Here is a 14430-nt window from a genome sequence, read left to right as displayed (position 1 = left end):
ACTGTTTGTTTGCTCTTTAGTTCTTCTGAGTCCTTGTTAACTGTTTCTTGTATTTTCTCTATTTTGTTATTGAGATTTTGTATCATCTTTACTATCATTACTCTGAATTCTTTTCCAGGCAATTTTCCTGTGTCCTCTTCATTTATTTGGTCTTGTGGGTTTTTTCCTGCTCCTTTGCCTGCATGTTGTTTCTCTGTTTTCTCATTTTGTCTAATTTATAGGATTTGCTGTCTCCTTTCCCTATGCTGCCTCGTAGTAATTTCTCTTGTGTTTGCCCGCTGCCCCCTGTTTTGGGGTTTGTCCAGTGTCTTGAGTAGGCTTCCAGGTGGGGGGGTCTGGTGTCTGCGTTCTGGTGTGTGGCTCTGTGTCTTTTCTCTCTGATGAGCAGGGCTGTGTCAGGTGGTGTGTTTTAGGGTATCTATGAGGTTAATATGGCTTTAGGTAGTCTGTGTGCTGATGGGTGGGTTTGTGTTTCTGTCTTGTTTGTAGTTTGGTGTGAGGTGTCCAGCACTGGCAGTTGCAGACAGTCAGACGATGCCAGATCTTAGACTGTGATACAGGGCTCCATGAGAGTTCTCTGCAGTTAATCTTCCCTGTGTCTGAGGACTCCCTAGTAGTCTAGCATCCTGGATTCAGTGCTCCCTCCCCAAACCCTCCTACTTGACTTCTGATGGAGCAGTCTAGACTTCAGAGGTTGCTTGTCCCAGCAATACAGGGGTTTAAAGAAGACTGTCCAAGCCTGAGACTAATGGCAGCGTGTTGAGTCAAAAAATACTAAATGAAGGAAACACATACATGTATAAGACACACAAATACTGTATCCCATAGAACGTAAGTCACTCAAAAGACCTGACGGAAGAACCCCAGTATACAGACAGTCAAAGAGAAAATCAACAGAAATTCCAAATCAAAAAGAAAAACAAAACAAAACAAAAAACACCACACACACACAAACACAAATCCAGGGAGATTTTGAAAGCTAGGATTAAATATAATAAAGAGCAAGAGAGTACCAACAGACAGATTGAAGATTCTCACAACGAAATCAGACGGTTATACTTAGAACTAATATAAAGACAGAACCTAATAATGAAAACCAAAGCAGTGTGTCATCTGGAGAATAAAGCAAGGAAACAGAGCAGACCGATAATATTGCTTGTAAGTATTTTAAGATAAAATTAACTAAAAAAGGATAGAAGACAGGGCAACAGAAGAGTGTAGTGTGACTGGAAATATGAATAGAAATGTATGAAAAGGAGGTAGAGATACAGTCAGTACTACAAAAAACTGAGCTAGAAATAGAAATATATAAAAAGGCTAAAAATAAAAATAGTATAAAAAATAGAATAAAAAATATGTTATAAAACATGTAAATCCCTTAGGACTAAGATCGTAAGTAATTAAAAAAAAAAAGCTAGAGCTGAGCGCAGAATGGACCAGATCGATAGAATTTATAGTAATATTTCTGTTTCCTTGGGGTCTCAGCTGTAAGTGCCCTTCTGCCTGCCTTGGACTTTTTGTATTACTCTGCGACCAGTAGAACTTCCTTTATTGTTGTCTGTAAGTGCCAGTGTGTGGGGAGGAAGAGGGTACAATAGTGGCTCCTTCCCCTGAGAATGAGTGAGCAGTAGCACCCTGCCTGGGTCGCAGCAGCTCAGGCGGTGCCTGTTGCAGAGGGACACTGGTGGCTCAGGCCAAGAGAGTGACTACAACATGGCTCCTCCCCCGTCCTATGACTGTGACTCCCTTGGGATGCCCTGCCTGGGTCATGGTGGCTCAGTCGGCTGTGGCGGTGCCTGTTGCAGAGGGACACCAGCTGCTCAGGTGTAAACAGAATGTCTCCAGAGCTCGGCCACTCTGTGGACTTTTGGCTCTCGGCTGCAGACACTCTCTGCCAGCCCTGCCTGGGGGCTTTTGTTATCCCTGAGTGTGTTAGCCCGGCCCAGAGGGATCCTTCCTTTGTCCGTCACAGGCACTGAGAGAGAAGCTACACCCACAGCTCCTCTCCCCTGCTTGTGAGTCAGCAGTATTGAGCTGCTGCCATGGCAGCCCAGCTTTCCATAGTAGGCACTCTCTGCTGCGGATTTCTTCCCTCCTATCCTCTCAGTCTGTCTCCTCACTACCTGCATTTCTCACCCTGGACCAGTCCTCCAGTTCCCACATTCCAGCTCCCAGACCCCCTGTTCTGCTGTGAACCAAAGTCTCAGCCCAGACATGCTGAGCCGTGGTGCGGACCCTCCATGTGTTTCTTACTCTTTCCCATCTGCCACAGCTCAGCTGCTTCACCCTCTTTGAAGAGTCCCAAATGCCTCCCTTCTGACCCAGGGAAATTCCCCATTGGAGACGGGGTTTCCCTGTCAGATAAGGGACGTTTCCCCGAATTCGGCAATCTCCCCTCTGTTTCAGATCCCCCCGCCCCAGGGTGTGGGACCCATCCCTTTCCTTTCTTCTTCTCCTCTTTCTCCTTTTTTCCCCCCACCTCTGTCCTACCCAGTTATGTCAGGATCTTTGCAGTCCTTTCTGGTGTCCGAAGTTGTCTGCTGGTGTTCAGCTTGTTCTCTGTGGGAATTATTGCATCTTTTGATGTATTCCTGATGCAGCTGTGGAGAGGGATGCATTCTACGTACTTCTACTTTGCTGCCATCTTTCCCCCTCTATGTCTATAGCTCTTTTTCTTCCTGTTTCTCAATTACTACCTCTGTGTGTGCATTAGATTTTTTTTCTAGTGTACTATTTAAAATTATCTCATTAGTATTTTAAAAATTATTTTCTTAATTGTTATATTAGATATTACAATATGCATCTTATGATCTATTTCAGATAAATAACAATTTAATGTACTCCATTGTAGCTTCATTCTCTCCCCACTGTTGTGCCAGTCATATATATTACATCTACTTATATTTTAAACCAAATAAAACAGTACTATAATTATTACTTTGTACAGTCTTGTATTTTTTAAAGAAATAAAAAGAAAGAAAAATATAGAATATTTTATTCTAATCCAAATACTACTTTCAATACACATTTCTACCAGTGGACTTGAGTTACCATCTACTGTGACATTCCTAATCCCCTTTTATGCCATCATTTGTCATATACATCTTTCTATGTTATAAGCCTCGGTATAATTTAAAATCACTATTTTATGTAATTATCTTTTAAATCAGGAAAAGTAAACAAAATATTTATATTCTGTAATTATACCTGCATGATTCCATTACCAGTGCTTTTTGTTTCTTTGTGTGGATTTGAGTCTTTTGGGAGTGTCATTTCCTTTTAGTCCAAAGAACATCCTTTAGTCTTTTTTTTCAGGAGGCAAGCCTGCTAGCACTGAATTCTCTCAGCATTTATGTGTTTGGTAATGTCTTTATTTTCCCTTACTTTTTTTTTTTTTAAATAAATTTATTAATTTGTTGGCTGCATTGGGTCTTTGTTGCTGCACACGGGCTTTCTCTAGTTGCTGCGAGCGGGGGCTACTCTTCATTGTGGTGCGCAGGCTCCTCATTGTAGTGGCTTCTCTTGTTGCGAAGCACGGGCTCTAGGCATGTGGGCTTCAATAGTTGTGGCATACGGGCTCAATAGTTGTGGCTCACGGGCTCTAGAGCACAGGCTCAATAGTTGTGGTGCACGGGCTTAGTTGCTCTGAGGCATGTGGGATCTTCCCAGAGCAGGGATCGAACCTGTGTCCCCTGCATTGGCAGGTGGATTCTTAACCACTGCGCCACCTAGGAAGTCCTTCCCTTGCTTTTTGAAAGATAGTTTTGCTAGTGTAGAATTCTCTACTGACAGTTTTATTCCTCTCAGAACTTGGCTTATGCCATCCCACTACCTTCTGGTGCTCATTGTTTCTGATAGAGGTCAGCCATTAATATTATTATGATTCCTTTATTCATGATTAATCATTTTTCTTTTGCTTCTTGCACAATTTTCTCTCTGTCTTTGGCTTTCAGTGGTTTGACTAGGATGTATCTTACTATCGTTTTAATTTGAGAAATTCCATTCGGTTCTTTTCTATATTTCTTTCTCTCTTTTGATAGTCTCTGGTGAATCATTGTCACCATACTCTACTTTTTTTTTAACATGGTTTTCTTCAACTGTTGAACATTTATTATTACTTTTTTGACATCTTTATATTTTAAGTTCAGTATATAAATGCTCTCAGAAATGGATTCTCTTGACTTTTCTTCCTACTCCTGTGTATGACTCACATTTTTCTGTTTCCTTGCATATCTCATACTTTGTTGTTAGAAAACTTGGCCTTTTAAATAATACATTGTTGCAGCTCTGAATTCTGATCTCCCTCCTTGCCACAGGATGGTGGTGTTGGTGGTTGTTTTTATTTGTTTATTCATTTTAATAACTTGCGTGAATTAATTCTGTGGAGTGTGTTTTCACTGTTATATGCAGCTTTTTTTTAAAAAAAAATTAAGAATGTTTAATTTTTAAGCTTGGCTTCATTCCTGGTGGTTGTCCCTTGCATCAACATAGCTCAGTGGTCAGTCATTGATTAGTCAGAGGTTATGTTTAAGTGCCTTGTGCTGATAAGGTTCTACCCTTTGCCATTGGATCTCTGTGTAGACTTGGGGATTGCTTTCAAAATTCAGATACTTTGAAAGTCTGCCCGTTCTTTTTTTAGTTTGTTTCTGATCTTAGAGAGAAGATTTTGACTTTTTCAACATCAGGCATACTGTAACATGTAAGTTTTTTTTAGATGTTCTTTATCATATTGAGGAATTTCCTTCTATTTGTAGCTTGCTGGGGTTTTAACATGAATGAGTACTGAATTTCATCAGAATCTTTTTTTTCATCTTTTGTGATGATCATACAGGTTTTCTTGTGTTTTTCTACCAATGAAATAAATTGGGTTGATTAATTTTCAAATGTTAAACCAACTTTAGTTTCCTGGGATTAACATCACTTAATCATGATATAATATTCTTTTTTATATATTATTTGATTTATTATTCTTTTCATGGAACTCTATATCTATGTTACTGAAGGATGTTATTATGTACTTGTTTCCTTGTAATAGGAGTTATTCTGGTCTTATGAACTAAATGTGCAAAACATTCACTCTTGCTGTATTCTTTGAAAGAGTTGGCATACAGTTGTTATTATTTCTTCTTTATATATTTGGCAGAATTCATCAGTGAAGCAACCTGGACCATATTTTTCTCTATGGCAAGATTTTAAATTACAGATTCAATATCCTTGTGAGGCTATTCTTATTATTAAAGTGTTGCCTCAGTTTTGAATTTTTGGGTTTTTCAAGTGTTTTGTCTATTTCATATAAGTTGTCCAATTTATGGGTATAGAGTTGAGTATAAAATTCCCCATAAGCCTTTCAAAGGCTAAATAATCTGTGGTGATGCCCCCTTTTTTATTCCTGATATTGGTAATTTGCATTTTTTTAACTTTTTTCTTTATTATTTCTTGCTAGGTGTTTAATTTTTAAAATTACTTCAGAGAGTCAACTTCTGGCTCTGTTAATATTTTGTATCTTTTCTGTTTTCCATTCATTGATTTCTACTTTTCCTTTCTTCTACTTTGGGTATAATTTGTAACTTTTTGAGGTAGAGGTTTAGATCACTGATATTAAACCTTCCTAAGAAGTTTTCAAATATATGCATTGAGAGAGATGAATTTCCCTCTCATGACTGCTCTGTTTGCATCCTGCTATTTTTTTGTATATCATGTTTTTAGTTTCATTCACTTTAGATAGTTTCTAATTTCCTTTATTTTAGAATTGTGTTTCCTTTCCAAATATTTGAGGATTTTTTAGTTAAAACTTTATTATTGATTTCTAGTTTCATTTCTTTGAGGACAAAGGACATGCTCTATATAATTTCAATACTTGAAATTTATTGAGACTTGTTATGCTCTTTTTTTTCTTCCAGTTTTATTGAGATATAATTTACCTACAGTACTGTGTAAGTTTGAGGTCCAGCATAATGATTTGATTTACATACTTCATGAAATGATTATCACAGTAAGTTTAGTGAACATCCATCATCTCTGATAGATACAAAATAAAACAGAAAAAAATTTTTTCCTCTTGGGATAAGAACTTTTAGCATTTACTCACATCAGCTTTTCATGTGTAACATACATCAGTGTTAACTATATTAATTATGTTGTTTACATTATATCCATAGTTCTTAATCTTATAATTGGAAGTTTGTACCTTTTGACTACCTTCATCCAATTTCCCCTCCCCCCAATCTCCACCTCTAGTAACCACAAAAATTGATCTCTTTTTTATTAGCTTGTTTGTTTTTTGAAGTGTAATTTACCTACAGCACTATATTAGTTCCAGGTGCACAAAATAAGTGTTTTGAAATTTCTATACATTACAAAATAATCGCCATGATAAGTCTAGTTACCATCTGTCACCATTCAAAAATATTACATTATTATTGACTATGTTCCCCATGCTGTATTTTGTCCCTTTGATTCATTTATTTTGTGCCTGAAACTTTGAACCTCTTAATCTCCCTCACTTATTTTACTCATCTCCCTCTCCCCTCTCTCTTCTGGCAACTACCTGCTTGTTCTCTGTATCCATGACTCTGTTTCTGATTTGTTATGTGTGTTCATTTGTTTTGTTTTAGGTTCCACATATAAGTGAAATCATACAGTATTTGTCTTTCTCCATCTGACTTATTTCACCTTGTATGGTACCTTCCAGGTCCATCTGTGTTGTTGCAAATGGCAAGATTTCATTCTTTTTTTATGGTTTCTGTTGTGTGTGTATATGTATGTATGTATATAACATCTTCTTTATGCATTCATTTGTCAGTGGGCACTTGACATTGCTTCTATAGTTTGGCTGTTGTGATTAATGCTTCATTGAACATAGAGGTGCATATATCTTTTTGAATTAGTGTTTTTGTTTTCCTTAGAAAAATACCCAGGAGTTGAACTGCTGAATCGTATGGTAGTTCTATTTTTAATTTTTTGAGGGATGTCTGTAGTGTTTTCCATAGTGGCACCAATTTACATTCCCACCAGCAGTGCGCCGAAGTTCCCCTTTATTTATTTCCTTGTCAACATTTGTTGTTTGTTGTCTTTTTGATAACAGCCAACTGACAGATATGAAGTGATATTATGATTTTGATTTGCATTTCCCTGGTAATTAGTGATATTGAGCATCTTTTCATGTGTATGTTGGCCATCTGTATGTCTTCTTCAAAAAAATGCCTATTCGAGTCCTCTGCCCATTTTTTAATTGGGTTGTTTGGTTTTTTTGACGTTGAGTTGTATGAGGTCTTTGTATTTTAGATATTAACCCCGTACAGGTGTATTGTTTGCAAGTGTCTTATTTTTGCTTTTGTTTCCCTTGCCTGAGGAGATATACCCCAAAAAATATTGCTAAGACTGATGTCAAAGGATGTACTGCCTATGTTTTTCTATAGGAGTTTTGTGGTTTCAGGTCTTATATTTAACTCTTTAATCCATTTTGAGTCTGTTTTTGTTTATGGTGTGAGAAAATAGTCCAGTTTGATTCTTTTGCATGTAGCTGTCCAGTTTTCCCAACACTATTTATTATTGAAGAGGCTATCTTCTTCCAGTTGTATATTCTTGCCTTCTTTATTGTAGATTAATGGACCATATAAATGTGACTTCATTTCTAGGCTGTCTGTTCTGTTTCATTGATCTATGTGTCTGTTTTTGTGCCAGTACCTTACTTCTTTTTTTTTTTTTAATCAGTGAAGCATCTTTTTTTTTTTTTTTTAATTTTATTTTATTTTTTTTGGGGGGGGTACATCAGGTTCAATCATCTGTTTTTATACACATATCCCCGTATTGAAGCATCTTTTTAATAAATTTATTTATTTATTTATTTATTGGCTTCATTGGGTCTTTGTTGCTGCACACAGGCTTTCTCTAGTTGCAGCGAGTGGGGGCTACTCTTCATTGTGGTGCACAGGCTCCTCATTGTGGTGGCTTCTCTTACTGCAGAGCATGGGCTCTAGGTGTGAGGGCTTCAATAGTTGTGGCACAAGGGCTCAATAGTTGTGGCTTGCAGGCTCTAGAGTGCAGGCTCAATAGTTGTGGCACACAGGCTTAGTTGCTCCACAGCACGTGGGATCTTCCCAGACCAGGGATTGAACCCATGTCCCCTGCATTGGCAGGCAGATTCTTAACCACTGAGCCACCTAGGAAGTCCCTGTGCCAGTACTTTACTTTTTTGATTACTGTAGCTTTTTAGTATAGTTTGAAATTAGAGCATGATACCTCCCACTTTGTTATTCTTTCTCAGGATTGCTTTGGCTATTCGGGGTCTTTTTAGTTTCCATACAAATTTTAGGATTATTTTTTCTAGTTCTGTGAAAAATGCCATTGGTATTTTGATAGGAATTGCCTTGAATTTGTAGATTGCCTTGGATAGTATGGTCATTTTAATAATATTAATTCTCCAAATCCATGAGCATGGTATCTTTCCATGTTTGTGTTACTTTGATTTCTTTCATCAGTGTCTTATAGTTTTACATAAATAGGTCTTTTACTGCTTTAGATCTATTCCTAGGTATTTCATTCTTTTTGATGCAATTGTTAATGGAATTTTTAAAAAATTTCTCTGATAGTTTGTTATTAGTGTATAGAAATGCAACAAATTTCTGCATATTAATCTTGTATCCTGCAATTTTATTGAATTCATTGATGAGTTCTAGTAGTTTTTTGGTGGCATCTTTAGGATTTTCTATATATAGTATCATGACATTTACAAACAGTGACAGTTTTAATTCTTCCTTTCCAATCTGGATTCCTTTCATTTCTTTTTCTTGTCTAATTCCTATGACTAGGACTTCCAATACTATGTTGTATAAAAGTGGCAAGAGTGGGCATCCTTGTCTTATTCCTGATCTTAAACAAAATGCTTGCAGCTTTTCACTGTTGAGTGTGATGTTGGCTGTAGGTTTGTCATATGTGGTGTTTATTAAGTTGAGGTATGTTCCCTCTAGACCCACTGTTGAACGTTTTTATCACAAATGGATGATAAATTTCATCAGAAGCTTTTTCTGCATCAAGATGATTGTATAATTTTTATTCTGCTGTTTGTTAATGTGGTGTATCACATTGATTGATATACAGGTATTGAACCACTCTTGCATCCCTGGGATAAATCCCACCTGATTGTGGTATGTGGTGCTTTTAATGTATTGTTGAATTTGCTTTGCAGATATTTTCTGGAGGATTTTTGCTTCTGTGTTCATCAGTGATATTCACCTGTAATTTTCTTTTTTCGTAGTGTCTGTCTGATTTGGTATCAAAGTGATGCTGGCCTTGTAGAATGAGTTGGGAAGCATTCTTTCCTGTTTAATTTTTTGGAATACTTTGAGAAGGATAGGCAATAGCTCCTCTTTAAATGTTCTGTGGAATTCACCTGTGAAGCCATCTGGTCCTGGACTTTCATTTGTTGGGAGTTTTAAAATTAATAATTATAATTAGTCTGTTTCTGTTTTGTATTTCTTCCTGATTCAGTCTTGGATGATTGTACATCACTCGGAATTTATCCATTTCTTCTAGATTGTCCATTTTATTGGCATGTAATTGTTTGTAGTAATTTCTTACGTTCCTTTGTATTTCTGTGGTCTCATTTATAACTTCTTTTTCTTTCTGATTTTATTTACTTGGGTCCTCTCTCTTTTTTTCTTTGCTGAGTCTGACTAAAGATTTATCTTTTCAAAGAACCAGCTCTAAGTTTCATTGATCTTCTCTATTTTTTTTTTTTTAGTCTCTATTTCATTAATTTCCACTCTGATCTTTAAGACTTCTTTCCTTCTAACTTTGGATTTTGTTTGTTTTTCATTTTCTACTTCTTTCAGGTGTAAGGTTAGGTTGTTTATTTGAGATTTTTCTTGTTCCTGAGGTGGGCTTATAGCACTGTAAATTTTCTTCTCAGCACTGCATTTGCTGTGCCTTACAGATTTTGGATTGTAAGTTTCCATTTTCTTTTATCTCCAAGTATTTTTTTATTTTCTTTTTAATTTCTTCTGTGATCCCATTGGGTTTTACTAGCATATTGTTTAGCCTCCATGCATTTGTGGTTTTTTGCAGTTTTTTTATAGTTGTTTCTTGTCTCATAGTATTGTGGTATGAGACTAGAATTATCTTAAACTGTCCTCATTGTTTAAAATTTCTCTTTCTTTTTTCTGTTCAGCTTGGGTGATTTCAACTACTCTGTCTTCCAGATTGCCTCTCTGTTCCTCTGTATCATCTAGTGTATTTTTTAGTTTCAGTTACTGTATTCTTTAGCTCTGTTTGATTCTTCTTTATATTTTCTACACCTTCTTAAACTTCTCAGTATGGCCATTCATTCTTCCCCTGAATTTGTTGAGCTTCTTTATGATCATTACCTTGAATTCTTTACTGGGTAGGTTGCTTATCCCCACTTCACTTAGTTCTTCTCCTGGGATTTTATCTTTTCCTTCATTTGGAACATACTCCTTTGTTGCCTCCTTTTGTTTGCCTTATTTTCTGTGTTTATTTCTATGAATTAGGTAGGTTGGCTACATTTCTGATCTTGGAGAAGTAAGCTTGTGTAGGAGACATCCTATGGTGCCCAGCATCACCAGAGTTTCATGATCTAGGGATGCCCCCTATGTCATTTGAGTGGGTCTTTCTCTTGTGTCAGGGCCAACTGCTGTGGGTGTGCTGGTAGTCAGGGCTGTCCCTGGCCCAGTTGGCTGCCAGGCCTTGCTTCATGCAGAAGCTGTTGGCCACTGGTGAGCAAGGCTAGGGCCAAGAGTAGCTGACTGAGTGGGGTTTCCTGAGGTTTGTCTCATCCTGCTGGGGGGTGGTACCTGATCCTGGTGCAGTTGACTTTGGAGCCTTAGGCGCCTGCTGTCCACAGGTGCTGGCAAGTCCTGGTACTGATGCCAGCTTGCTAGTATGCAGAGTAAGGGCCTTGAAGCTGCTGGGGCTGGTGCCAGCCTGCATGTGAGCAGAGCTGGGTCCCAGTATGGTTGGCTGTAGGGCCTGGGGTCCCAGAGCTGGTTCTTGTCCATTGGTGGGTGGTGCCAGGCCCTTGAGTGACTGGCTATAGGACCATGGGTCAAGGACTGGTAGTCAGGGTCATTTCCTCATGTAAATGGCTGCTCATTGTAGGAGATCCTAGGACTGTTGCCAACCTGCTGGCGGGTGGGCCCATGTCCTGGTGCAGATAGTCTGGACTCCAGAATGGCACTTGCCAGCACCAGTGTCCTCGCGGTAGAACCTAAATGGCTCCCATAAATGGCTGCCACCAGCAGCTTTGTCCCCAGGGGGAGTTCTGGTGGCCTCCTGCCTCTCTGGCAGGCTTCTCTAAGTTCAACAAGTGGGGTTGACCTAGGTTCGTTTCAGATTACTCACTCTGTGCTGGGTCTCAGAGGATGTGAGATTTTGCTTGTGTCTTTTAAGAGCAGAGTTTCTGTTTCCTACAGCCCTCTAGCTCTCTCTTACTCAAGTCCCACTGGCTTTCAAAGTCAGATGTTATGGGGGCTTATCTTCTGGTGTGATACTGGGCTGGGCAGCCCAGTGTGGGGCTTGGACCCCTCACTCCTTGGGGAGAACCTCTACAATTGTGATTGTCCTCCCTTTTGTATGTCACCTTCCTGGGTATGTGGGTCTTATCTATACTGCATCTCCACCCCTCCTACCCATCTCATTGTGGTTCCTTCTTGATGTCTTTAGTTGTGGAAAATCTTTTCTTTTTGTCTGCAAGTCTTTTTCATTGATAGTTGCTCTGTAAGTAGTTGTAATTTTGGTGTACCTGTGGGAGGAGGTGAGCTCCAGGTGTTCCTTTCCTGCTATCTTGACTACTGTTATATATATTCTCTTTGTTGTTATTGTTTATGTTCTGACTATACTTAGAAGCGTGCATTCAGCATTTGGATAATGTTTCTATAAATATCCATCAGGTTTGAGATGGTTGAATAGTGTTCAAAATTTCTGTATTCTTACTAATTAATTTTGTCTTCTTGCTGTATTAGTTGTGGAGAGAATTTTGTTAAAATCTACAACTTCTCGAGGATGGAAGATGCCTTAGAGGACTGGGGTGGGGAGGGTGGGGGGGACTTGGTGGGGGGGAGTCAAGGAAAGGAGGGAATAAGGGGATATGTGTATAAAGACAGATGATTGAACTTGGTGTACCCCCCAAAAAATAAATAAATAAATAAAATTTAAAAATTAAATTAAAAAAAATCTACAACTTCGAGTATGATTGTCTATTTCTTCTTTTAGCTTTATCAACTTTTGCTTAATGAATTTTGAAGGTCTGTTATTATCTAATAACATATTTACTATCATTAAGTCTTTCTTTGGATTGACCCTTTTTTTTTTTTTTACTATGCATTGTCCCTCTTTTTTTCCCAGTAACATATCTTTTTACTTTATATTTCCAATCCCTTTACTTTCAGTATATCTGTATCTTTCTATTTCACATTCATTCTTGTCAACAAGATATAACTGTGCCTTGTTATAGACTGACCATCTTCCTTTTAAAGGCTGACAATCTGCCTTTTAATTAGAAAATTTAGTCCACTTATGTTTAGTATGATTACTAGTATGGTTGTGATAATTCCATCATCTTGTTATTTGTTTTCTGTTTATTCCATTTGATCTTTGTTCCTTTGCTTTTCCTTTCCTGCTTCCACTGTTTTCCTCTCTTATTGGCTTTTTAGATATATCTCTTAATGTTATTAGTGGTTAATTTAGAGTTGTATTGTCGGGCTTCCTAGGTGGTGCAGTGGTTGAGAATCCGCCTGCCAATGCAGGGTACACGGGTTCGATCCCTGCTCCAGGAAGATCCCACCAAGAAGTCAAATGCGCATGCAATTTGAGAGGAACTAAATGACATGATAAAGTACCTGTAAAAATCAAACCTTGCATACACACATATATATGCACAAGGCAGAGTTAGAGTTGTGTTGTCTAATATGGTAGCCACATGAAACGTAGTGGTGTCCACAAGCCACATTAAAAGTAAGTTTAAACTTCACTTCATCATTGCATTAGCTACGTTTCAGGTGCCCAGTAGCCACATGTCCCATTACTGGTTTAGGCAGTATAGTTTACTGCAAAAAGTTCTATTAGACATTTCTCTAGAGATTATGATCAGGATTTATTTTGGTCAAAATTAGCCAGGTCAAGTGTGAAAAGAGCAATATTTTATTCAGAAGATGTGTGTTTTTGTTGGGTGTCTACTTCTGGTTAGTTTTCTTTCTGTAGGCAAATGTCCCACTGCTCTTAGCCTCAGTTTTCTTTTCTAAAACATGGGGATAATAATTCCTGCTTTTTCTGCTTCATCAGGTGCTTGCAGAAAAGAAAACTATAAAATAGTAACATTCTTTATAAAAGTCAAAGCAATTTTCAAAAAAAAAAATTAACAGCTGATTGACTACTTTCTGTGTTTTGTTTGCTTTTTTAGGTTGCTGACAGAACTGGAGTCTCCTTCTTGGTGGCCCTTTAGCTCCAAGCTTTGGAAGATGCCATCGAAAACAGAGCCCAAGGGGGACGTCTCAATGGCTAGTTCCACAGCTTTTGGAAAAGAAGGGATAGTGATCAAAATTCCTGCTATTATTTCCCAAAGAACAGAATCTCATGTTAAACCAGGAAGGTTCACCGTCCTTGTTTCTAGGTTGGAAATCCACAGCTCAGATTCTTTGCTCATGCACAGGTTTGAAAGAGAAGATGTAGATGACATCAAGGTTCACACACCTTATGAAATTAGCATCCGTCAGCGATTCATTGGGAAGCCAGATATAGCTTATCGTTTGATATCTGCCAAGATGCCAGAGGTTATCCCCGTTTTGGAAGTGCAGTTCAGCAAGAAGATTGAATTTTTAGAAGATGCCTTGATGCTCAGAAGCACTAGAGCCTCTTCCCTAGCAGAGACGGACTACTCAGTCTGGCATGCAGGTGAGTGATCATCAAAACAGTCTGTACACAAGACGTCTAAAGTCACAGCTCAACACACCCATGGTATGTGCTTACCATGATGCATCACATAGAGCAACTGCTGGTTTCAGCTTACTAGTGACTGCCCATTTGTTTGTAAATAAAAATAATTTCAGACAATTTTCCTTAGTACTTGCCGTCTGAATCTCAAATCACTAAGGTTTATCCTATACTTCAGAGCTGTGGGTTTCCAAATAGGTCAGAAATGGTTTTGGTGACCTTTTCAGAACCAAGAAAAGCTCCAAGTTAGATGTTTTCACCTCTTCCCTGTGTTTGATTTAAGAACCAACACTTTAGGGTCTTAACTAGGATCATCTCCACCTGCTCTGGTGTGTCTCCAGTCCATCCACCCTGACCCAGCATCACTCTTGGTTTTCTTGGCACTTAATCGAGGTCTTCCCAGCCTGCCCTCTAGATGTGCATTTGGATATCAGAATTTTTGAAAACTACAAAGCATAGTTTTTGTGTGTTTTTTTAGCATCCACA

At 38.2% G+C, this 14430-nt stretch overlaps 1 protein-coding gene across 12 annotated transcripts in view; it reads left to right on the top strand.

The window, feature by feature from the left end:
- Nucleotides 1-14430, top strand: part of SNAP47 (synaptosome associated protein 47) — a 102227-nt gene that overhangs the window by 35768 nt on the left and 52029 nt on the right. For all 12 annotated transcript variants that reach the window (XR_009049152.1, XR_009049153.1, XR_009049154.1 and 9 more), the window contains exon 3: nt 13415-13905. Coding sequence is in view for 6 of the 12 variants with exons in the window: in XM_057708587.1 (XP_057564570.1) it covers nt 13415-13905 (491 nt within the window). In the remaining 6 variants the exon portion in view is untranslated. The remainder of the gene's footprint in view (nt 1-13414; nt 13906-14430) is intronic.

This window comes from Hippopotamus amphibius, chromosome 15 (assembly GCF_030028045.1).
Source record: "Hippopotamus amphibius kiboko isolate mHipAmp2 chromosome 15, mHipAmp2.hap2, whole genome shotgun sequence".
Classification (NCBI taxonomy): Eukaryota; Metazoa; Chordata; class Mammalia; order Artiodactyla; family Hippopotamidae; genus Hippopotamus; species Hippopotamus amphibius.
The sequence above is the reverse complement of the archived record's forward strand: the minus strand, read 5'-3'. Positions and strand labels throughout refer to the sequence as shown.